Raw genomic sequence first — 23531 nt, 5'->3', positions numbered from 1 at the left:
TGTCAAAATATGACATGTCCCAAAAACAGCTGAAAACACTTGAAAATTGCATAAAATATCATGCTGAAACACACCATAGCATTTAATATTCCCAAAATGACCAAAAACACCCCAATAATGCATGTTGAAAAAATGAACCAAAAAGCAAGGCTATAGTATGTAAAAAATGTCAAAAAATGACATGTCCCAAAAACAGCTGAAAACAGTCTAAAACTGCAGAAAATAGCGTGCTGAAACACACCATAGCATTTAATTTTAAGAAATGACCAAAAACACCACAATAATGCATGTTGAAAAAATGACCCAAAAAGCAAGGCTATAGTATGGCAAACATGTCAAAAAATGACATGTCCCAAAAACAGCTAAAAACAGTCTAAAACTGCATAAAATAGCGTGCTGAAACACGCCATAGCATTTAATTTTAAGAAAATGACCAATAACTGGATAATAATGCATGTTGAAAAAATTACCCAAAAAGCAAGGCTATAGTATGGCAAAAAATGTCAAAAAATGACATGTCCCAAAAACAGCTGAAAACACTTGAAAACTGCAGGAAATAGCGTGCTGAAACACACCATTGCATTTAATTTTCCCAAAATTACCAATAACACCACAATAATGCATGTTGAAAAAATGACCCAAAAAAGCAAGGCTATAGTATGGCAAAAATGTCAAAAAATGACATGTCCCTAAAAACAGCTGAAAACACTTGAAAACTGCAGAAAATAGCGTGCTGAAACACACCATTGCATTTAATTTTAAGAAAATGACCAAAAACACCACAATAATGCATGTTGAAAAAATGACCCAAAAAGCAAGGCTATAGTATGGCAAAAATGTCAAAAAATGACATGTCCCAAAAACAGCTGAAAACAGTCTAAAACTGCATAAAATAGCGTGCTGAAACACACCATAGCAATTAGTTATCCAAAAATGACCAAAAACACCACAATAATGCATGTTGAAAAAATGACCCAAAAAGCAAGGCTATAGTATGGCAAACATGTCAAAAAATGACATTTCCCAAAACCAGCTGAAAACACTTGAAAATTGCAGAAAATAGCATGCTGAAACACACCATAGCATTTAATTTTAAGAAAATGACCAATAACTGGATAATAATGCATGTTGAAAAAATGACCCAAAAAGCAAGGCTATAGTATGGCAAAAATGTCAAAAAATGACATGTCCCAAAAACGGCTGAAAACAGTTGAAAACTGCAGAAAATAGTGTGCTGAAACAAACCATAGCATTTAATATTCCCAAAATGACCAAAAACACCACAATAATGCATGTTGAAAAAATGAACCAAAAAGCAAGGCTATAGTATGGCAAACATGTCAAAAAATTACATGTCCCCAAAACAGCTGAAAACAGTCTAAAACTGCATAAAATAGCATGCTGAAACACACCATAGCATTTAATTTGAAGAAAATGACCAATAACTGGATAATTATGCATGTTGAAAAAATGACCCAAAAAGCAAGGCTATAGTATGGCAAGAATGTCAAAAAATGACATGTCCCAAAAACTGCTGAAAACACTTGAAAACTGCAGAAAATAGCATGTTGAAACACACCATAGCATTTAATTTTAAGAAAATGACCAAAAACACCACAATAATGCATGTTGAAAAAATGACCCAAAAAGCAAGGCTATAGTATGGCAAAAATGTCAAAATATGACATGTCCCAAAAACAGCTGAAAACACTTGAAAATTGCATAAAATATCATGCTGAAACACACCATAGCATTTAATATTCCCAAAATGACCAAAAACACCCCAATAATGCATGTTGAAAAAATGACCCAAAAAGCAAGGCTATAGTATGGCAAAAATGTCAAAAAATGACATGTCCCAAAAACAGCTGAAAACAGTCTAAAACTGCAGAAAATAGCGTGCTGAAATACACCATAGCAATTAATTTTCCAAAAATGACCAATAACTGGATAATAATGCATGTTGAAAAATGACCCAAAAGCAAGGCTATAGTATGGCAAAAATGTCAAAAAATGACATGTCCCAAAAACAGCTGAAAATAGTTGAAAACTGCAGAAAATAGCGTGCTGAAACACACCATTGCATTTAATTTCCCAAAATGACCAAAAACACCCCAATAATGCATGTTGAAAAAATAAACCAAAAAGCAAGGCTATAGTATGGCAAAAATGTCAAAAAATGACATGTCCCAAAAACCGCTGAAAACAGTTGAAAACTGCAGAAAATAGCATGCTGAAACACACCATAGCATTTAATTTTAAGAAAATGACCAATAACTGGATAATAATGCATGTTGAAAAAATGACCCAAAAAGCAAGGCTATAGTATGGCAAAAATGTCAAAAAATGACATGTCCCAAAAACGGCTGAAAACAGTTGAAAACTGCAGAAAATAGTGTGCTGAAACAAACCATAGCATTTAATATTCCCAAAATGACCAAAAACACCACAATAATGCATGTTGAAAAAATGAACCAAAAAGCAAGGCTATAGTATGGCAAACATGTCAAAAAATTACATGTCCCCAAAACAGCTGAAAACAGTCTAAAACTGCATAAAATAGCATGCTGAAACACACCATAGCATTTAATTTGAAGAAAATGACCAATAACTGGATAATTATGCATGTTGAAAAAATGACCCAAAAAGCAAGGCTATAGTATGGCAAAAATGTCAAAAAATGACATGTCCCAAAAACAGCTGAAAACACTTGAAAACTGCAGGAAATAGCGTGCTGAAACACACCATAGCATTTAATTTTAAGAAAATGACCAAAAACACCACAATAATGCATGTTGAAAAAATGACCCAAAAAGCAAGGCTATAGTATGGCAAAAATGTCAAAATATGACATGTCCCAAAAACAGCTGAAAACACTTGAAAATTGCATAAAATATCATGCTGAAACACACCATAGCATTTAATATTCCCAAAATGACCAAAAACACCCCAATAATGCATGTTGAAAAAATGACCCAAAAAGCAAGGCTATAGTATGGCAAAAATGTCAAAAAATGACATGTCCCAAAAACAGCTGAAAACAGTCTAAAACTGCAGAAAATAGCGTGCTGAAATACACCATAGCAATTAATTTTCCAAAAATGACCAATAACTGGATAATAATGCATGTTGAAAAAATGACCCAAAAAGCAAGGCTATAGTATGGCAAAAATGTCAAAAAATGACATGTCCCAAAAACAGCTGAAAATAGTTGAAAACTGCAGAAAATAGCGTGCTGAAACACACCATTGCATTTAATTTCCCAAAATGACCAAAAACACCCCAATAATGCATGTTGAAAAAATAAACCAAAAAGCAAGGCTATAGTATGGCAAAAATGTCAAAAAATGACATGTCCCAAAAACCGCTGAAAACAGTTGAAAACTGCAGAAAATAGCGTGCTGAAACACACCATTGCATTTCATTTTCCAAAAATGACCAATAACTGGATAATAATGCATGTTGAAAAAATGACCCAAAAAGCAAGGCTATAGTATGGCAAAAATGTCAAAAAATGACATGTCCCAAAACCAGCTGAAAACAGTTGAAAACTGCAGAAAATAGCGTGCTGAAACACGCCATAGCATTTAATTTTAAGAAAATGACCAATAACTGGATAATAATGCATGTTGAAAAAATGACCCAAAAAGCAAGGCTATAGTATGGCAAAAAATGTCAAAAAATGACATGTCCCAAAAACAGCTGAAAACACTTGAAAACTGCAGGAAATAGCGTGCTGAAACACACCATTGCATTTAATTTTCCCAAAATTACCAATAACACCACAATAATGCATGTTGAAAAAATGACCCAAAAAGCAAGGCTATAGTATGGCAAAAATGTCAAAAAATGACATGTCCTAAAAACAGCTGAAAACACTTGAAAACTGCAGAAAATAGCGTGCTGAAACACACCATTGCATTTAATTTTAAGAAAATGACCAAAAACACCACAATAATGCATGTTGAAAAAATGACCCAAAAAGCAAGGCTATAGTATGGCAAAAATGTCAAAAAATGACATGTCCCAAAAACAGCTGAAAACAGTCTAAAACTGCATAAAATAGCGTGCTGAAACACACCATAGCAATTAGTTATCCAAAAATGACCAAAAACACCACAATAATGCATGTTGAAAAAATGAATCAAAAAGCAAGGCTATAGTATGGCAAAAATGTCAAAAAATGACATTTCCCAAAACCAGCTGAAAACACTTGAAAATTGCAGAAAATAGCATGCTGAAACACACCATAGCATTTAATTTTAAGAAAATGACCAATAACTGGATAATAATGCATGTTGAAAAATGACCCAAAAAGCAAGGCTATAGTATGGCAAAAATGTCAAAAAATGACATGTCCCAAAAACGGCTGAAAACAGTTGAAAACTGCAGAAAATAGTGTGCTGAAACAAACCATAGCATTTAATATTCCCAAAATGACCAAAAACACCACAATAATGCATGTTGAAAAAATGAACCAAAAAGCAAGGCTATAGTATGGCAAACATGTCAAAAAATTACATGTCCCCAAAACAGCTGAAAACAGTCTAAAACTGCATAAAATAGCATGCTGAAACACACCATAGCATTTAATTTGAAGAAAATGACCAATAACTGGATAATTATGCATGTTGAAAAAATGACCCAAAAAGCAAGGCTATAGTATGGCAAAAATGTCAAAAAATGACATGTCCCAAAAACAGCTGAAAACACTTGAAAACTGCAGGAAATAGCGTGCTGAAACACACCATAGCATTTAATTTTAAGAAAATGACCAAAAACACCACAATAATGCATGTTGAAAAAATGACCCAAAAAGCAAGGCTATAGTATGGCAAAAATGTCAAAATATGACATGTCCCAAAAACAGCTGAAAACACTTGAAAATTGCATAAAATATCATGCTGAAACACACCATAGCATTTAATATTCCCAAAATGACCAAAAACACCCCAATAATGCATGTTGAAAAAATGACCCAAAAAGCAAGGCTATAGTATGGCAAAAATGTCAAAAATGACATGTCCCAAAAACAACTGAAAACAGTCTAAAACTGCAGAAAATAGCGTGCTGAAATACACCATAGCAATTAATTTTCCAAAAATGACCAATAACTGGATAATAATGCATGTTGAAAAAATGACCCAAAAAGCAAGGCTATAGTATGGCAAAAATGTCAAAAAATGACATGTCCCAAAAACAGCTGAAAATAGTTGAAAACTGCAGAAAATAGCGTGCTGAAACACACCATTGCATTTAATTTCCCAAAATGACCAAAAACACCCCAATAATGCATGTTGAAAAAATAAACCAAAAAGCAAGGCTATAGTATGGCAAAAATGTCAAAAAATGACATGTCCCAAAAACCGCTGAAAACAGTTGAAAACTGCAGAAAATAGCATGCTGAAACACACCATAGCATTTAATTTTAAGAAAATGACCAATAACTGGATAATAATGCATGTTGAAAAAATGACCCAAAAAGCAAGGCTATAGTATGGCAAAAATGTCAAAAAATGACATGTCCCAAAAACGGCTGAAAACAGTTGAAAACTGCAGAAAATAGTGTGCTGAAACAAACCATAGCATTTAATATTCCCAAAATGACCAAAAACACCACAATAATGCATGTTGAAAAAATGAACCAAAAAGCAAGGCTATAGTATGGCAAACATGTCAAAAAATTACATGTCCCCAAAACAGCTGAAAACAGTCTAAAACTGCATAAAATAGCATGCTGAAACACACCATAGCATTTAATTTGAAGAAAATGACCAATAACTGGATAATTATGCATGTTGAAAAAATGACCCAAAAAGCAAGGCTATAGTATGGCAAAAATGTCAAAAAATGACATGTCCCAAAAACAGCTGAAAACACTTGAAAACTGCAGGAAATAGCGTGCTGAAACACACCATAGCATTTAATTTTAAGAAAATGACCAAAAACACCACAATAATGCATGTTGAAAAAATGACCCAAAAAGCAAGGCTATAGTATGGCAAAAATGTCAAAATATGACATGTCCCAAAAACAGCTGAAAACACTTGAAAATTGCATAAAATATCATGCTGAAACACACCATAGCATTTAATATTCCCAAAATGACCAAAAACACCCCAATAATGCATGCTGAAAAATGACCCAAAAAGCAAGGCTATAGTATGGCAAAATGTCAAAAATGACATGTCCCAAAAACAGCTGAAAACAGTCTAAAACTGCAGAAAATAGCGTGCTGAAATACACCATAGCAATTAATTTTCCAAAAATGACCAATAACTGGATAATAATGCATGTTGAAAAAATGACCCAAAAAGCAAGGCTATAGTATGGCAAAAATGTCAAAAAATGACATGTCCCAAAAACAGCTGAAAATAGTTGAAAACTGCAGAAAATAGCGTGCTGAAACACACCATTGCATTTAATTTCCCAAAATGACCAAAAACACCCCAATAATGCATGTTGAAAAAATAAACCAAAAAGCAAGGCTATAGTATGGCAAAAATGTCAAAAAATGACATGTCCCAAAAACAGCTGAAAACACTTGAAAACTGCAGAAAATAGCGTGCTGAAACACACCATTGCATTTCATTTTCCAAAAATGACCAATAACTGGATAATAATGCATGTTGAAAAAATGACCCAAAAAGCAAGGCTATAGTATGGCAAAAATGTCAAAAAATGACATGTCCCAAAACCAGCTGAAAACAGTCTAAAACTGCAGAAAATAGCGTGCTGAAACACACCATAGCATTTAATTTTAAGAAAATGACCAATAACTGGATAATAATGCATGTTGAAAAAATGACCCAAAAAGCAAGGCTATAGTATGGCAAAAAATGTCAAAAAATGACATGTCCCAAAAACAGCTGAAAACACTTGAAAACTGCAGGAAATAGCGTGCTGAAACACACCATTGCATTTAATTTTCCCAAAATTACCAATAACACCACAATAATGCATGTTGAAAAAATGACCCAAAAAGCAAGGCTATAGTATGGCAAAAATGTCAAAAAATGACATGTCCTAAAAACAGCTGAAAACACTTGAAAACTGCAGAAAATAGCGTGCTGAAACACACCATTGCATTTAATTTTAAGAAAATGACCAAAAACACCACAATAATGCATGTTGAAAAAATGACCCAAAAAGCAAGGCTATAGTATGTCAAAAATGTCAAAAAATGACATGTCCCAAAAACAGCTGAAAACAGTCTAAAACTGCATAAAATAGCGTGCTGAAACACACCATAGCAATTAGTTGTCCAAAAATGACCAAAAACACCACAATAATGCATGTTGAAAAAATGACCCAAAAAGCAAGGCTATAGTATGGCAAAAATTTCAGAAAATGACATGTCCCAAAAACAGCTGAAAACAGTTGAAAACTGCAGAAAATAGCGTGCTGAAACACACCATAGCATTTAATTTTAAGAAAATGACCAATAACTGGATAATAATGCATGTTGAAAAAATGACCCAAAAAGCAAGGCTATAGTATGGCAAAAAATTTCAAAAAAATGACATGTCCCAAAAACAGCTGAAAACACTTGAAAACTGCAGAAAATAGCGTGCTGAAACACACCATTGCATTTAATTTTCCAAAAATGACCAATAACACCACAATAATGCATGTTGAAAAAATGACCCAAAAAGCAAGGCTATAGTATGGCAAAAATGTCAAAAAATGACATGTCCCAAAAACCGCTGAAAACAGTTGAAAACTGCAGAAAATAGCGTGCTGAAACACACCATAGCATTTAATTTTAAGAAAATGACCAATAACTGGATAATAATGCATGTTGAAAAAATGACCCAAAAAGCAAGGCTATAGTATGGCAAAAATGGCAAAAAATGACATGTCCCAAAAACCGCTGAAAACAGTCTAAAACTGCAGAAAATAGCGTGCTGAAACACACCATAGCATTTAATTTTAAGAAAATGACCAATAACTGGATAATAATGCATGTTGAAAAAATGACCCAAAAAGCAAGGCTATAGTATGGCAAAAATGTCAAAAAATGACATGTCCCAAAAACAGCTGAAAACACTTGAAAACTGCAGAAAATAGCGTGCTGAAACACACCATTGCATTTAATTTTCCAAAAATGACCAATAACACCACAATAATGCATGTTGAAAAAATGACCCAAAAAGCAAGGCTATAGTATGGCAAAAATGGCAAAAAATGACATGTCCCAAAAACCGCTGAAAACACTTGAAAACTGCAGAAAATAGCGTGCTGAAACACACCATAGCATTTAATATTCCCAAAATGACCAAAAACACCCCAATAATGCATGTTGAAAAAATGACCCAAAAAGCAAGGCTATAGTATGGCAAAAATGTCAAAAAATGACATGTCCCATAAACAGCTGAAAACAGTTGAAAACTGCAGAAAATAGCGTGCTGAAACACACCATAGAATTTAATTTTAAGAAAATGACCAAAAACACCACAATAATGCATGTTGAAAAAATGACCCAAAAAGCAAGGCTATAGTATGGCAAAAATGTCAAAAAATGATATGTCCCAAAAACAGCTGAAGATAGTTGAAAACTGCAGAAAATAGCTTGCTGAAACAAACCATAGCATTTAATTTTCCAAAAATTACCAATAACTGGATAATAATGCATGTTGAAAAAATGACCCAAAAAGCAAGGCTATAGGATGGCAAAAATGGCAAAAAATGACATGTCCCAAAAACAGCTGAAGATAGTTGAAAACTGCAGAAAATAGCGTGCTGAAACAAACCATAGCATTTAATTTTAAGAAAATGACCAAAAACACCCCAAGAATGCATGTTGAAAAAATGACCGGAAAAGCAAGGCTATAGTATGGCAAAAATGTCAAAAAATGACATGTCGCAAAAACTGCTGAAAACACTTGAAAATTGCATAAAATAGCATGCTGAAACACACCATAGCATTTAATATTCCCAAAATGACCAAAAACACCCCAAGAATGCATGTTGAAAAAATGACCCAAAAAGCAAGGCTATAGTATGGCAAAAATGTCACAAATTATTTTTCCCAAAAACAGCTGAAAAAAGTCTAAAACTGCAGAAAATAGCTTGCTGAAAGACACCATAGCATTTAATTTTAAGAAAATGACCCAAAACACCACAATAATGCATGTTGAAAAAATGAACCAAAAAGCAAGGCTATAGTATGGCAAAAATGTCACAAATTATTTGTCCCAAAAACAGCTGAAAAAAGTCTAAAACTGCATAAAATAGCATGCTGAAACACACCATAACATTTAATTTTAAGAAAATGACCAATAACTGGATAATAATGCATGTTGAAAAAATGACCCAAAAAGCAAGGCTATAGTATGGCAAAAATGTCAAAAAATGACATGTCCCCAAAACAGCTGAAAACAGCTGGAAACAGCTGAAAGCTGTGTTAAATAGCATGCTGAGACACACCATAGCATTTAATTTTAAGAAAATGACCAAAAACACCCCAAGAATGCATGTTGAAAAAATGACCGGAAAAGCAAGGCTATAGTATGGCAAAAATGTCAAAAAATGACATGTCGCAAAAACTGCTGAAAACACTTGAAAATTGCATAAAATAGCATGCTGAAACACACCATAGCATTTAATATTCCCAAAATGACCAAAAACACCCCAAGAATGCATGTTGAAAAAATGACCCAAAAAGCAAGGCTATAGTATGGCAAAAATGTCACAAATTATTTGTCCCAAAAACAGCTGAAAAAAGTCTAAAACTGCAGAAAATAGCTTGCTGAAAGACACCATAGCATTTAATTTTAAGAAAATGACCCAAAACACCACAATAATGCATGTTGAAAAAATGAACCAAAAAGCAAGGCTATAGTATGGCAAAAATGTCACAAATTATTTGTCCCAAAAACAGCTGAAAAAAGTCTAAAACTGCATAAAATAGCATGCTGAAACACACCATAACATTTAATTTTAAGAAAATGACCAATAACTGGATAATAATGCATGTTGAAAAAATGACCCAAAAAGCAAGGCTATAGTATGGCAAAAATGTCAAAAAATGACATGTCCCCAAAACAGCTGAAAACAGCTGGAAACAGCTGAAAGCTGTGTTAAATAGCATGCTGAGACACACCATAGCATTTAATTTTAAGAAAATGATCCAAAACACCACAATAATGCCTGTTGAAAAAATGACCCAAAAAGCAAGGCTATAGTATGGCAAAAATGTCATTTCCCAATGTCCCAAAAACAGCTGAAAACAGTTGAAAACTGCAGAAAATAGCGTGCTGAAACACACCATAGCATTTAATTTTAAGAAAATGACCAAAAACACCACAATAAAGCATGTTGTAAACATGACCCAAAAAGCAAGGCTATAGTATGGCAAAAATGTCAAAAAATGACATGTCCCAAAAACAGCTGAAAACAGTTGAAAATTGCATAAAATAGCGTGCTGAAATACACCATAGCATTTAATTTTAAGAAAATTACCCAAAACACCACAATAATGCATGTTGAAAAAATGACCCAAAAAGCAAGGCTATAGTATGGCAAAAATGTCAAAAAATGACATGTCCCAAAAACAGCTGAAAACAGTCTAAAACTGCATAAAATAGTGTGCTGAAACACACCATAGCATTTAATTTTCCAAAAATGACCAATAACTGGATAATAATGCATGTTGAAAAAATGACCCAAAAAGCAAGGCTATAGTATGGCAAAAATGTCAAAAAATGACATGTCCCAAAAACAGCTGAAAACAGTTGAAAACTGCAGGAAATAGCATGCTTAAACACACCATAGCATTTAATTTTAAGAAAATGACCAAAAACACCACAATAAGGCATGTTGCAAAAAAATGACCGGCAAAAATATAAAAAAAAAATGACATGTCCCAAAAACAGCTGAAAACAGTTGAAACCTTCAGAAAATAGCGTGCTGAAACACACCATAACATTTAATATTCCCAAAATGATAAAAAACACCACAATAATGCATGTTGAAAAAATGACCCAAAAAGCAAGGCTATAGTATGGCAAAAATGTCAAAATATGGCATGTCCCAAAAACAGCCAAAAACCACATTAAACCACATAAAATGGCCTTCCAAGAAACGCTATAGCATAGAAAGATGCAAAAAGTGCCAAAAACACCATAATTTGGCATGTAGAAAAAATGACTGAAAATGCAAGGCTAGTATGGAAAAAACGTCAAAATATAGCATGTCACAAAAACCGCTGAAAACCACATTAAACCACATAAAATAGCCTTCCAAAAAACGCCATAGCACAGAAAGATGTAAAAACTCCAAAAAACACCATAATTTGGCATGTCGAAAAAATGACCGGAAATGCAAGGCTATAGTATGGTAAAAATGTCAAAAAATGACATGTCACAAAAACAGCCAAAAACCACATTAAACTACATAAAACTGCCTTCCAAGAAACGCTATAGCATAGAAAGATGCAAAAAGTGCTAAAAACACCATAATTTGACATGTCGAAAAAATGACCAAAAATACAAAGCTATAGTATTGCTAAAATGTCGAAATATGGCATGTCACAAAAACAGCTGAAAACCACATTAAACTACATTAAATGGTCTTCCAAGAAATGCCATAGCATAGAAAGATGCAAAAAGGGTAAAAAAAAAAACCTCCATGATTTGGCATGTCAAAAAAATTACCGAAAATGCAAGGCTATAGTATGGCAAAAATGTCGAAATATGGCATGTCACAAAAACAGCTGAAAACCACATTAAACCACATCAAATAGCCTTCCAAGACAAGCCATAGCATAGAAAGATTAAAAAAAAGGGCCAAAAATACCATATTTGATATGTTGAAAAAATGACCGAAAATGCAAGGCTACAGTATGGCAAAAATGTCAAAATATATAATTTCCCAAAAACAGCTGAAAACCACATTAGACCACATGAAATAGCCTTCCAAGAAACGCCATAGCATAGAAAAATGTAAAAAGTGCCAAAAAAGACATAATTTGGCCTTTCGAAAAAATGACCAAAAATCAAGGCTATAGTATGGCAAAAATATCAAATTTTGGCATGTCACAAAAACAGCTTAAAAACACATTAAACCATATAAAACAGCCCTCCAAGATACGTCATAGCATAGAAAGATGGAAAAGGTGCCAAAAACACCATAATTTAGTATGTAAAAAATGACCGAAAATGCAAGGCTATAGTATGGCAAAAATGTTGAAATATGGCATGTCACAAAAACAGCCACCAACCACATTAAACTACATAAAATAGCCTTCCAAGAAATGCTAAAGCATAGAAAGATGCAAAAAGTGCCAAAAACACCATAATTTGGCATGTAGAAAAAATGACCGAAAATGCAAGGCTATAGTATGGCAAAAATGTCAAAATATGTCATTTCCCAAAAACAGCTGAAAACCACATTAAACCACAAAAAACTGCCTTCCAAGAAACGTTATAGCATAGAAAGATGCAAAAAGTGCCAAAAACACCATAATTTGACATGTTGAAAAAATGACTGAAAATGCAAGGCTATAGTATGGCAAAAATGTCAAAATATGGCATGTCACAAAAACAGCTACCAACCACATTAAACCACATAAAATAGCCTTCCAAGACACGCCATAGCATAGAAAGATGCAAAAAGGGTTAAAAAACGCTATAATTTGGCATGTCCAAAATATGACCGAAAATGCAAGGTATGTCAAAAATGCCAAAATATGACATGTCCCAAAAACAGCCAAAAACACCTCAAAATGACAGAAAATAGCGTGCAGAGACACGCCATAGCATATTATTTTGCAAAAACGGCCTAAAACACCATGATATAGCGTGTCGAAAAAATGACAGAAAATGTCATTCTACAGTATGACGAAAAATGTCAAAAAAATGACATGTCCCAAAAACAGCTGAAAACAGCATAAAATAACGTGCTGAGACAGACAATGGCATAGAATATTGCAAAAATAGCCAAAAACACCAAAATATGGCATGTCGAAAAAATTATCCAAAAGCAATACTATAGTATGGCAAAAAATGTTGTCCTTAAAACAGCTGAAAACAGCTGAAAGAACGCATAAAATAGCGTGCCAAGACATGCCATTGCTTAAAATGTTGCAAAAGTGGCCAAAAACATCATGATATAGCATGTCCAAAAGAAGCCCAAAAAATGCAATATTATAGTATGGCAAAAAGTGTCAAGACATGTTATAGCATAGAATGTTGCAAAATCGTTAGTTATCAAAAGGACATAGTATTTTATGCTATAAAAAAGTCCTAGTATACTAAGTCATAAAAGTCAATAGTATAGTATAATATATAAAAAAGTCACAGCACAGTAAGTTATTAAAAATTCATATTACAGTGGCTCATGAAAAAGTCATATTATTGTGATTAAAAAGGCTTTTTAATAGCAAGCTTAGCTGTCAAGCCTCTAATACAATACAGGTGAGTGAGTTTAGAGAACCAATGTCAATGTAAGTTCCTTACCTGGCGGGAAAGGTCTGGAGATGGTTGTAGGCCATGTGCAGAACACGCAGGTGAGCGTGGCCCGTCAGCAGGGGCACACACTTATCCGTCAGCCGGTTATTGGTCAGGTAGAGCTCCTGCAGTATGCTGTGACTGTCTTCTGATAGGCTGGATGGAGGCAGGTGCTCCAACTTATTGGCTGACGCATTTACGCACCGCAAGCTGAAGTTAAAAATGAAAGCACAGACTCATTTTAGTGCTTTTTAAAGACAATAAAACAACACATGTCCCTTTAATTACAAACTTTGACATGGATTTCTACTTCTATGATCCCCCATCCTTGTCCTGGTTGCTTGTTATTCATTTGCATGTCATCCTTGCCCTTGGATATCTTGTCCTTGATTAAAATCATAATTTTTGTCCATCATCTTCATATATCTGCATTTTTTTCCCTTCACGTAGATGCCGGGTGCATTATCTGATAAGAAAACAAATCACTTCAAGGTGATGATTAATGCTACCTGTCAGATTTGAGGAACAGGTTGCAAGGCAGCTCCACCAGTTGATTATGCTGTATGTCCAAAACCTCCAGCAGAGGGCGCTCCACTCTTTCAGGCAGCTTCTGCAACTGGTTATGTCCTGCACTCAGCTTCCTCAGACTGTTGCTGCATAACAACCTGCGGCATGAGGAATATACAGATGGTTGTGTCAGTAAGAAAACACCAAGGATAAACATATTCACTCGTAAAAACCTACAGTGTCATATAGATTTACAGATGCATAGATATATGTAAAGAGATATATGGATGTATAGATAGATATATAGTTAGATAGAACAGAAAATAGCAGCTCTAGTGGAGCCTGCAGCTGAAATTCATCATCCTGACACTTATTGGGTAAAAAATAAATCCGCGGACAATGAGGGGACCAGAGGAAGAGACAGAGAGAAAAAATGGAAAGAGAGAAGCAGAGGGAGGAAGGTTGACACAAGCCGACGCGAGACAGAGAGAAGAGGAGGAAGCGAGGTGCATCTGACCTTCTGAAGAGCTATATAAAGAGGAAGAGAATGGACGGCGGCTGCGGAGGTTACAGGCTATCTGTGTGATTTATGAGGCTCTACGGGGGGATAGATGACTGGCCGACAAAGGGCAGGGAGAATAATGTAGCACTGTACTCCATTTCCGGGCTAACGGACACCTTTGCTGAGAGAGAGAGACTCACCGCGCCGGGAGCTCAGTGATGAGGTTGTGGCTCATGTCCAGAACTTCCAGTTTCTTAGCTTCACACAGCCAGTCTGGCAAAGACTCCATATGGTTCCTACAGGAGTAGAGGGAATGATGATGATAAATTATGTGCCATTTGTAAAGCAAAATACTTAACAAGGAATATAATGTACTGGGATGCTGCATTTATTTGAATTCCAAACAGTCCTGCTCTAAAAAAGCAAGCACAAACTTCAGCTTCAACTGTCCTTTTTTCCATATTTCCTAAAATTTTGGTCACATAAAGGTCAAATATGTGGGATTTAGGAGGCTATATTGTCAAAAATTAGCTATAATAAATACGTCTTCTTATATAATGTCACCTAATCACATGAAATTAAGAATTTTCCTGTTTTTGCTACCTTAGAATGAGAAATTGATATCTATATAGGGAGCGGGTCCTCATCCACAGAGTTCGCCATGTTGCACTACCATGTGTCTGCAGAAGCACAGAACGGACAAACCAAACACTGGCTCTGCCATTCACGTTTTGGCGTCAGCCACCATTTTTAGCAGCCCCTCTACAACAAGCACTAATGGAAAAACATTTTCTGTGTTTTTACTGACTTGGTCTGTTTATTTTGGGAGAGGAATAGACCTCTGCAGATAATTCGGCTGCAGGTTAAAACCTCCTGAACATGTGGACCTTATCAGAGAAAAAGGAAAGCACACATACGCAGGTGCTGGGCTAGCGACTCCTCTGCAACATGCCAAACAGCATTGGAGAAACCCTGATTTATAACATAAAACTGCTTTATTCAGTGTTTTTACTGGTTTAAATAACCTGGTCCATGTGTTTTGAGAGGAGGAGACCTCTGTGGACAATTCAGCTCCCAGTAACCTCAATAACAATGAAAACTGAAGGAATTCTAACCAAGAGTTCATGCCTGACAAATGGGAAAAGTTTCAGCTAAATCCTACACACTGTTTGTCTTAGACAAAACACAGTCTCAGCTGTGTTTTGTCTAACACAATCGAAACATTTCAAATAAAGTTAGCACTTAAATTTGGAGTAGAGTACTCTTACCATGCTTTTTTAAATTTACCTCAAGGACGCTAAGTACAGTAGCCTATGTTTCAAAGGTCATGTGAAAGGTCAAGGCTGATGCAGTTAAAAAGTGACATATCGCTAACATTAGCATTTCCCCGCTTTTAAAAATCTGTTTAGCAAGGACTTAGCCACACATTTACAAGATATTCAAAGCTAATTTTCTCACTCAGGTACTGCTCTTCTATGTTTAGGGCAAAGTTGATGTACTTTAAATGAGCTACATTTTTTCAAATACCTTTCATTCTTTTTTAGTGTTTGTATGTGTACTTATGGGATTTTTCTCACCTTGAGATGTCCATGTAACTAAGATTGGAGGGCACAGGACTCACATCCAGTTGTCGTAGCTCTGTAGGGAGAAATCCAAACACATTAACCTACAGCAAGGACAGACGCGCTCTATTACAAAAGCAGGTAGATGGAAAATGGAGGGAGGGGCATTTGGAAGGGGTGATAGAGAGAGACAACAAGACTGCAGCACTGCTGAAAAAAATGAATGCATGTAGAGAGACGAGCATGGGGGTGAAATAACATTATATGGGAAGAGAAAGGATTGACATCTGTTGAAAGGTGAGATATGAGTTGCTTTGATTTCAGTTTTGAGGTGGTGGTGATGTGCATTGGTGGAAAAAGTATTCAGATCTTCAGCTTAAAGGTTAAAATAGCAATACCACAGTGCAGAAATACTCAAATGTTCTGTATTCAAAATATTTATTTAGTTAATCTACAAGTTGTAGCATCAAAATATACCTAAAGTACCAAAAGTCATCATGCAGATTTCACCATTACAGAATATTGTGTCATTGGATCATAATTGTTGATGCGTTGATCTTTCTTTGCTGTTGCAGCTGCTAAAGGTGGAATTAATTTTAAACCACTTTATATATTGATAGCTTGTGGTTTTCCCCCCTTATCTTTTCTTAACCTATAAAAATACGTCATATTTTATTTGTTAATTATATATTGGATTATTAAAGTAGCAATTCACCCATAAATTGTATATAAATAAATTTGTACAGGAAAAAAAAAAAAGTGGGGAAATTTTTTTGCACGGTGAACAAAGTATCTAAAAACGGAGGCAGTTCTTGATAAATTGGAGTAAAAGGGGGCCATGGTTCACAATAGCAAAACTATATAAGACATCCGTTTGCAAACTCGTTTGCAGTGTGATCCAAGTCTCATTACTCAGCTGTATGCTCAGTTCCTCTGAAACAGATATCTTTCGTTAAACTTTATTATTTCAAAACACTTCCACCAATGAGTATTGTGCCTGAGCAAGCAAGTTGTGTAAGAGTTTGTAAACAGATGTTTTGATGTTTTACTGTTGCTGGCTGCTAATTACTTAAATTAATCAAGAATTATCTCTGTTTTCTTCATGAAATCAATGTAACACAGAATGAGTAACTGATACGCAAATCATCATTTTGTGGTGAAATGTTCCTTTAATCAGAATTTAAAGTATATCGTAACTGATGTTATAAAATAAATGTAGTGCAGAAAAAAGTACAAAATTTGTCTCTGAAATGTAGTGGAGTAGAAATATAAAGTAGTGGGAAATGTAAGTACAAGTGTCTTAATATTATACTTGAATACAGTACTTGAGTTAATGTACTTTCCATTACTGATATGTGAGAAGACTGTCTTTTCCAAAAACACGGTTGCCCTCACAGAAAATATGAAATCCTGTGTGCCAAACCCACCGTTGTTGGAGGCGTATATGCCTTTGAGCAAGCAACCCTTGGCCTTGAGGCTTTCGATGCGGTTCCTCTCACAGTGAAGCACCTCCAGTCTGGGGAAGACCGAGGCGTCCAGGTCCGTCAGCCTGTTGTCCCTCACATCCAGCTGGGTCACGTGCCTCAGTAGGTCAGGCTCATCTGGCACCATGCTGGAGATCTTATTCAACCTGGCAGAGGGAGCAGGAGAGACACACAGGTTCAGCTCCGGTTGGATCAGGTTGAACTGCACAGGCTGTGGCCTTTCTTACCAGGCAAGGGAACATGCCTCAGGTGATGCCTGATATATTGTGCACCTGCTTGAGTGCTGTTTAGTCTTCAGTTGCAAGTGGTTTTTGATTTAATGTGTGTGAATTTGTTGCACTTCTGCTAAGTCACCTAATGGTGACAGGATCCAGTATTAAAGCATTTAATTATTAGAAATCATCCATGGCAAAAACGTATACGACACAAATATATTATTCTGTTCCACAAACAAATATCAGAGTTTGTTTTTTTTACATGCTAATGTCAAAATTTTTGATTTATCAATACACATCGATATACCAGTGCCAGCTGTGCTTTCTCTCTCGTTACTGCTTACTGAAGTCATTCTGCTGTTCCCTCCTACTAACAAAGTCATGAAAAGTTGTCATTGTAATGTTATATCCATTTTATACTTATCTGTTTATAATTTATTTAAAAATAACAAAAAAGCCAGACTGGACAGAGGTAAATACAACAATGTTTAGTCTATTTAACACTGACAAAAGAACAAATGGCTAAGAGTAGCTTAACATGGTGTCATTCAGCAGGAACTTTAGCGAATAAGTGGAAAAGTTAAGATGTCTAATTATTAGGCCCTAGCTACTCTCACATTTATTCTGCAGACCCAGTGTATTATTTCGAAGTCTCTTAAGATTTATGCCTAAGACTAGTTTCCTAATGTGTTTCAAGATGAAGTATTGAAGTAAGAAACTTCGAAAGCAACAGCCAATCACAGAACTCCCCACTTTGTCTTGATTGACAGGCATCGACTGTGATGAAAAGAAGCATTTTTAACTACAACTGTCACTTAAAAAAATACTAAAATATAAACAGAAATGAGACATTTTGAAGAAAAAAAAAAACACTGGAATGAAATTTTAAAAAATGTGCCATAAATTTCATTTAAAACAAAGCAGAATGTAATGACACGTAATCATACTGAGCTGAGTTTTTAAATTCATATGACTATTTCACACTTTGATAGTTATTTGTGTTTTTAATTGACTATTTTTTCAGCTTGACTGGACACATTTTCTGTAGATGAATCAATAGAAACAAACAGCTGCAGCACTTCTCAGCACTACTCATCATCAGAGATACCAAGTGATCTTTGCCCAAACAGGAATGCTGGAAAACGTATTGACTGACCTCGTCTAAGCAAAGACAGAGGGGATGAAGTATTAACTGGAAAATAGTGCAAGTCACTCCAACTCTGTGTTTTTGCAAACAATGGGGAAGACACCTGATGGAGCCACCACAGGCAAATGATTTCCTGATTTCGTGCTGTCTGGAGGTCTGCCCGTGTTTCGGCTTCCTCTTGGTGTTGTTGTTTCTATCATTAAAGGGATAACACGTGTCTTGTGCACTGCTTTGGACAAGCATGACTGAGGACTTTGAGTGATGCTTGATCTTGACAAAGTAGTCTAATTATAAAAACTCTAAAATATTAATATAATGCTGTATTAAGAACAAATGTTCGCAAATCAACAGTTATATACAGACCAACAGCACTCTGGTATTCTCTGACCAGAGTCATATCCAACATAAATGATAAAATCACTTTTAAAAAAGTTTAAACAGAAATTTTTATATCTTAATTTGTCTGTACTTTTATTTCATGTTGTACTGTATTTCAATAAGCAGGACCCCAGGGAGACTAGGGGCACATTCATGTGCTTTTATGGGTATTCTTTAATAAACAATAAAATATAATCTCCCAATCATGATTTAAAAAAATATATTTGTAATAATCTGCTTAAATTGCCGTACCTTAGATCAATGTGTTTGACACGGAGCAGTCGGAAATTCTGCAGGGTGAGTGTCTGTAGGTTGTTTCCAGCCATGCACAGCTTCTCCATGGAGGCTAACTGCTCCAGCACCTGTGGCACATGGTTGAACTGGTTGAAGGAAAGGCCCAAGTAACTTAGCCGCTGGAGGGAACCCAGCTCACTGGGCAGCTCATCGAGACTGTTGCCATCCAAAAGGAACGTCTGCAAACTGAGAGAGGAAGACGAGATTAGACGATTGGCCTCGTTCATGAAAGAGATGACAGAGAGAATTTATTTATCTGCACAGATAGTGTAGCAATCAGGTTGAGCAGAATAGGACTTCAAGAATTTCAGCATTCATTATCAGCACACTTGATGTCCAGCAGATGGCAGTAGCAGCATAAATGCCCCACTGTCCACTTCAGGAATTTACAGGCATACCAGATCATTCCTGCAGATTAACTTCTCATCTAGCCCTGCTTCAATCCACATACCTGTATGATAAGTCTCAAATGAGCTTTGAGTTTAAAGCACATGTACTATCCATGAGTCAGGACTGAACCAGCTATTAAATGGCTCCATTATTCTGTGCATTCCCTTTTCATGGTGGGGTAGATTGGACTGAATAATGTATGAATGATTAAATTTAAGACCTTTTGTTCGATACATTTATAATACTTTGAGCAGAGTGAGTAAAAAGGCTTTTTCCACAGGAAAAGGGACTGATACTGGAGCCCAGCCAAAATGTTCTGAGCATTCTCATGAGAAAAAAAAATGGTTTTCAGCCAACAAAATCTGATTTGTTCCATCCTCTTAAAAATGTTGGCCAAGAAATAAAATAATCTGCAATTTTAATCTGCGTAACAAAGCAGACCTAATATCAGAGTTCTCAAGAGAAATGCAAGACAATTAAAATAAAACTAAAGTGTATGTGCACCAAAATGCAAAAGGAGATGGACAAAACTCAAATCTCTACAAAACATTGGCTCAACAGCAAGCTGAAAAACTTCAAAATGGCAAACAATACATAAGTCATAAACAGCTGAATGATTAAAACAACCAGACTGAATTGACTTACATATGCAAGCAATTAAAACAGACCAAGAACAGGCCATGAATGAGGCCAAATGTCGTGGGAGAGCACCAAAGATGATCTGTGCAAGTTGTGGTGTTGTTTTCTCACATGTTGAAACTAGCAAAGTACACCATGGCAGTTGTTAAGCCATGTACTTGTTGCTAGGTAACTTCAACATTTGGCTATGTGGTTGGTTTGTGAGAAGGTTCATTGGTTTCCCACCAAGCCCTGAGATGGCATCAATGCAAGTGAGCACTCGTCCCAGTTTAGAAGTGAAGACCTGGTAAATAGAGCAGGATAACTACCAACATCATGAGGAACAAAATCAATAGCTTAAGCTAAGGAAGAAGAACTCGAGTGTATTTAGAATATGGCAAAATATGCACGAATTTAAGATTACAGGCATATTTAGCCTTTGTATTTAGTTCTGATTTTTTTGAAAAGGGGTTGTATGGGGTACTTATCCATGAATAGTATAATGCACACAGTAAATATCAGTCAGCATGCCCCCAGTCTAGAGAAGCAGGCTGGAAACAAAATGCATTTTAGCCATATAAGAAAAAGTCCCACCTAAAAAAAGATCAATATCAGTTGAAGTGAACGATATGTTATGAATATTTTTACTGCTTTACCTTAATGTCAGATAGTGATTTCCAGCAGAATGAAGATGAAGCCGTTACTTCGCTCTCTTCAAAGCCAGAATCATGCTGAACCTCCAGGGTGCGGGTCTATCGAGGTCTCGATTTGTTATTTTATTCATGTTATCGTGTGGCTTTGGTATTTAAAACGGTTTGTTCGGATTCACCAAAGTCAAAAACACAAACTAACTAACTGATCGAAGCAGCTGTAGACCAGCAGCTCGTGTGTTCAGTGAGCTAAAATTACTGTTTTTGTTAATGGAGTCTGGTTGTTTTGAGAAGAGCTTAGATGGGGAAACCAAAACCTTTAATGGCTTCCCTGTCAGAACAGACTGTCTGACAACGGTCAATACACTTCAACTGATACAGATATTTTTAGCTGAGACTTTTTTTAGGTGGCTAAAATATGTTTTGTTGCTGACCCCATCCAGAGCAGTACATTGCTGTGCTTCCATGTTGAACCCCTGCTTCTCAAAACTGCAGGCATGTCGATAGATACCTACTGTTTGTAGTACAACGACTATGAATAAGTGCTCCATACAAACCCACTTCAAAAGATTGAAACTATCCGTTTAACAGAAGCTCTGTATCCTCAATAACGTCTTGCTGATACTTACTTGGTCATGGCTCCCACAGAGCTGGGGACGCAGGCCAAGTAATTACAGCTGAGGTTGACCTCCATCAGTGTGGGGATGTCACAGATGGCTGGGGGGAACTGACCAAGGTGGTTGTTGGACAGGTTGAGGCTCCGCAGACGAGAAAATCTGAAAATAGAGGATCAAAGTATTAATGCCAAATTAGGAAAAGGGAGAAGAGAAGAGAAGAGAAGAGAAGAGAAGAGAAGAGAAGAGAAGAGAAGAGAAGAGAAGAGAAGAGAGAAGAGAAGAGTATGTGATTGGAGATGTAGTATCTTGTCAACATGAATATTGCAAGAGAGTGGAAGATATTCATAAATATATTAATGAATATATTCATGGGCAATGTAGTAAAGCATAGCTTACACTGAATTTGTTTAAGTGAAAAACACACAGTTAGATCTAAACCCTCACAAAACCTTCATGTTTGATTGTTGAGAAAACAAGCGCAGCATTGACGTCTGTGTTGTTCATTCAAACACCAGTGACCAGTGGCATTTGGCGTGGTGTCCTATGGCAGAGCGGTGACCTTCAGAGGGGTTAGCCCCTCGGGGGGGAGGGAGCCGAGGGAACAAGGGGAAGCAGGGGACGTGACTCTCTCTCTGTCTTTATTTATCCATCTACACACATACAGACACACACACACGGGACCTGTTATCACCTATCATGTGTGCAGAGAGAGCAGCGAGCCGGAGATGGGCAGCGCGCCATATTAGCACTGCAGGCTGGAGCAGCTGCTGAAACTGGCACTACTTGACTGTCCTCCCTTTACACACACACACACAGGTTATACACGCATGCACAAACTATATATCACGGTGATGGAGAAAAAGGCAACTGGGACGTCAGGGCTATTGATTAGGGTAGCCAAGTAATTCCAGCTGAGGGTGACTCCTGCAGGGAGTGGGTGGGGGGTGTGTGTGGGAAAATGTCATTCCACCATTAAATCAACCCCTGCAATGTGCTGAGTAATGCTCATACTCCCTCCTCAGACTCTCTTCTTGTCTGTGTCATGCTCCGTCATTCTGTCCTATCATGATTTTCGCCTCAGTCCTTTGCTGGCATATCTAAAGCTGCACTCATTATTTTTCATATGGTCAATGGATCAGCTGACTACAAGTTTTGCTTGAAGTCACGCTCTGCAGGGAATTATCTCACAAATATGCAATTCCCCTCAGCTCTGTGGGGGTCTTTTAGCCTCTTTTAACGCTTTGTTTTGGTTTTCCACTTTTCTTAACCCTTTGAAACATGAACAAATTAGCTTGAATACATTCAAAAACGTGGAAAATGTTACAGGAAAATTACCTGAGGAAAAAAGTAAAAAAAAAAAACAAAAAGGAGAGTTTAAAAAAAAGAAAATAAATTTTAAAAAATAACTAAAACAAGGAATTGATCTGGGGAAAAAGTGCAAAAAATTTAAAGAAACATTTTAAAATGGAATATTTATTCTTTCTGTAATATCATTTTAAATATATTATTATAAAAAATAACAACTATAGTTTTGATTTTTTTTAATTTAGTTTTGATAAATTTTGAATGATCTCTCCACCTCTGCCCTTTTTCCTTGCATTTTGCACATTTCCTGCCAAATTGCTGATTGCCTTTTTTCCCATGTTTTTGACAGAAATCACACCAATTTGCTTACATATCAGAGGTTCAAATGCTTGTGAGAGGCCTCTAAATGCA

General features: G+C 35.9%; 1 protein-coding gene across 1 annotated transcript in view; it reads right to left on the bottom strand.

The window, feature by feature from the left end:
• The window catches only part of phlpp1 (PH domain and leucine rich repeat protein phosphatase 1), a 93999-nt gene that overhangs the window by 22940 nt on the left and 47528 nt on the right, over positions 1 to 23531 (bottom strand). Inside the window, exons 5-11 of the mRNA XM_088085569.1 lie at positions 21828 to 21974; positions 19499 to 19726; positions 17450 to 17652; positions 16038 to 16098; positions 14661 to 14756; positions 13961 to 14116; positions 13461 to 13661 (exon numbers count right to left, since the gene is read on the bottom strand). Of these exons, the coding sequence (XP_087941695.1) occupies positions 13461 to 13661; positions 13961 to 14116; positions 14661 to 14756; positions 16038 to 16098; positions 17450 to 17652; positions 19499 to 19726; positions 21828 to 21974 (1092 nt within the window). The remainder of the gene's footprint in view (positions 1 to 13460; positions 13662 to 13960; positions 14117 to 14660; positions 14757 to 16037; positions 16099 to 17449; positions 17653 to 19498; positions 19727 to 21827; positions 21975 to 23531) is intronic.

The sequence above is a fragment of the Plectropomus leopardus genome, chromosome 12 (assembly GCF_026936395.1).
Source record: "Plectropomus leopardus strain MGB_pleo_1.0 chromosome 12, ASM2693639v1, whole genome shotgun sequence".
NCBI classification, from domain to species: Eukaryota; Metazoa; Chordata; class Actinopteri; order Perciformes; family Serranidae; genus Plectropomus; species Plectropomus leopardus.
The sequence above is the reverse complement of the archived record's forward strand: the minus strand, read 5'-3'. Positions and strand labels throughout refer to the sequence as shown.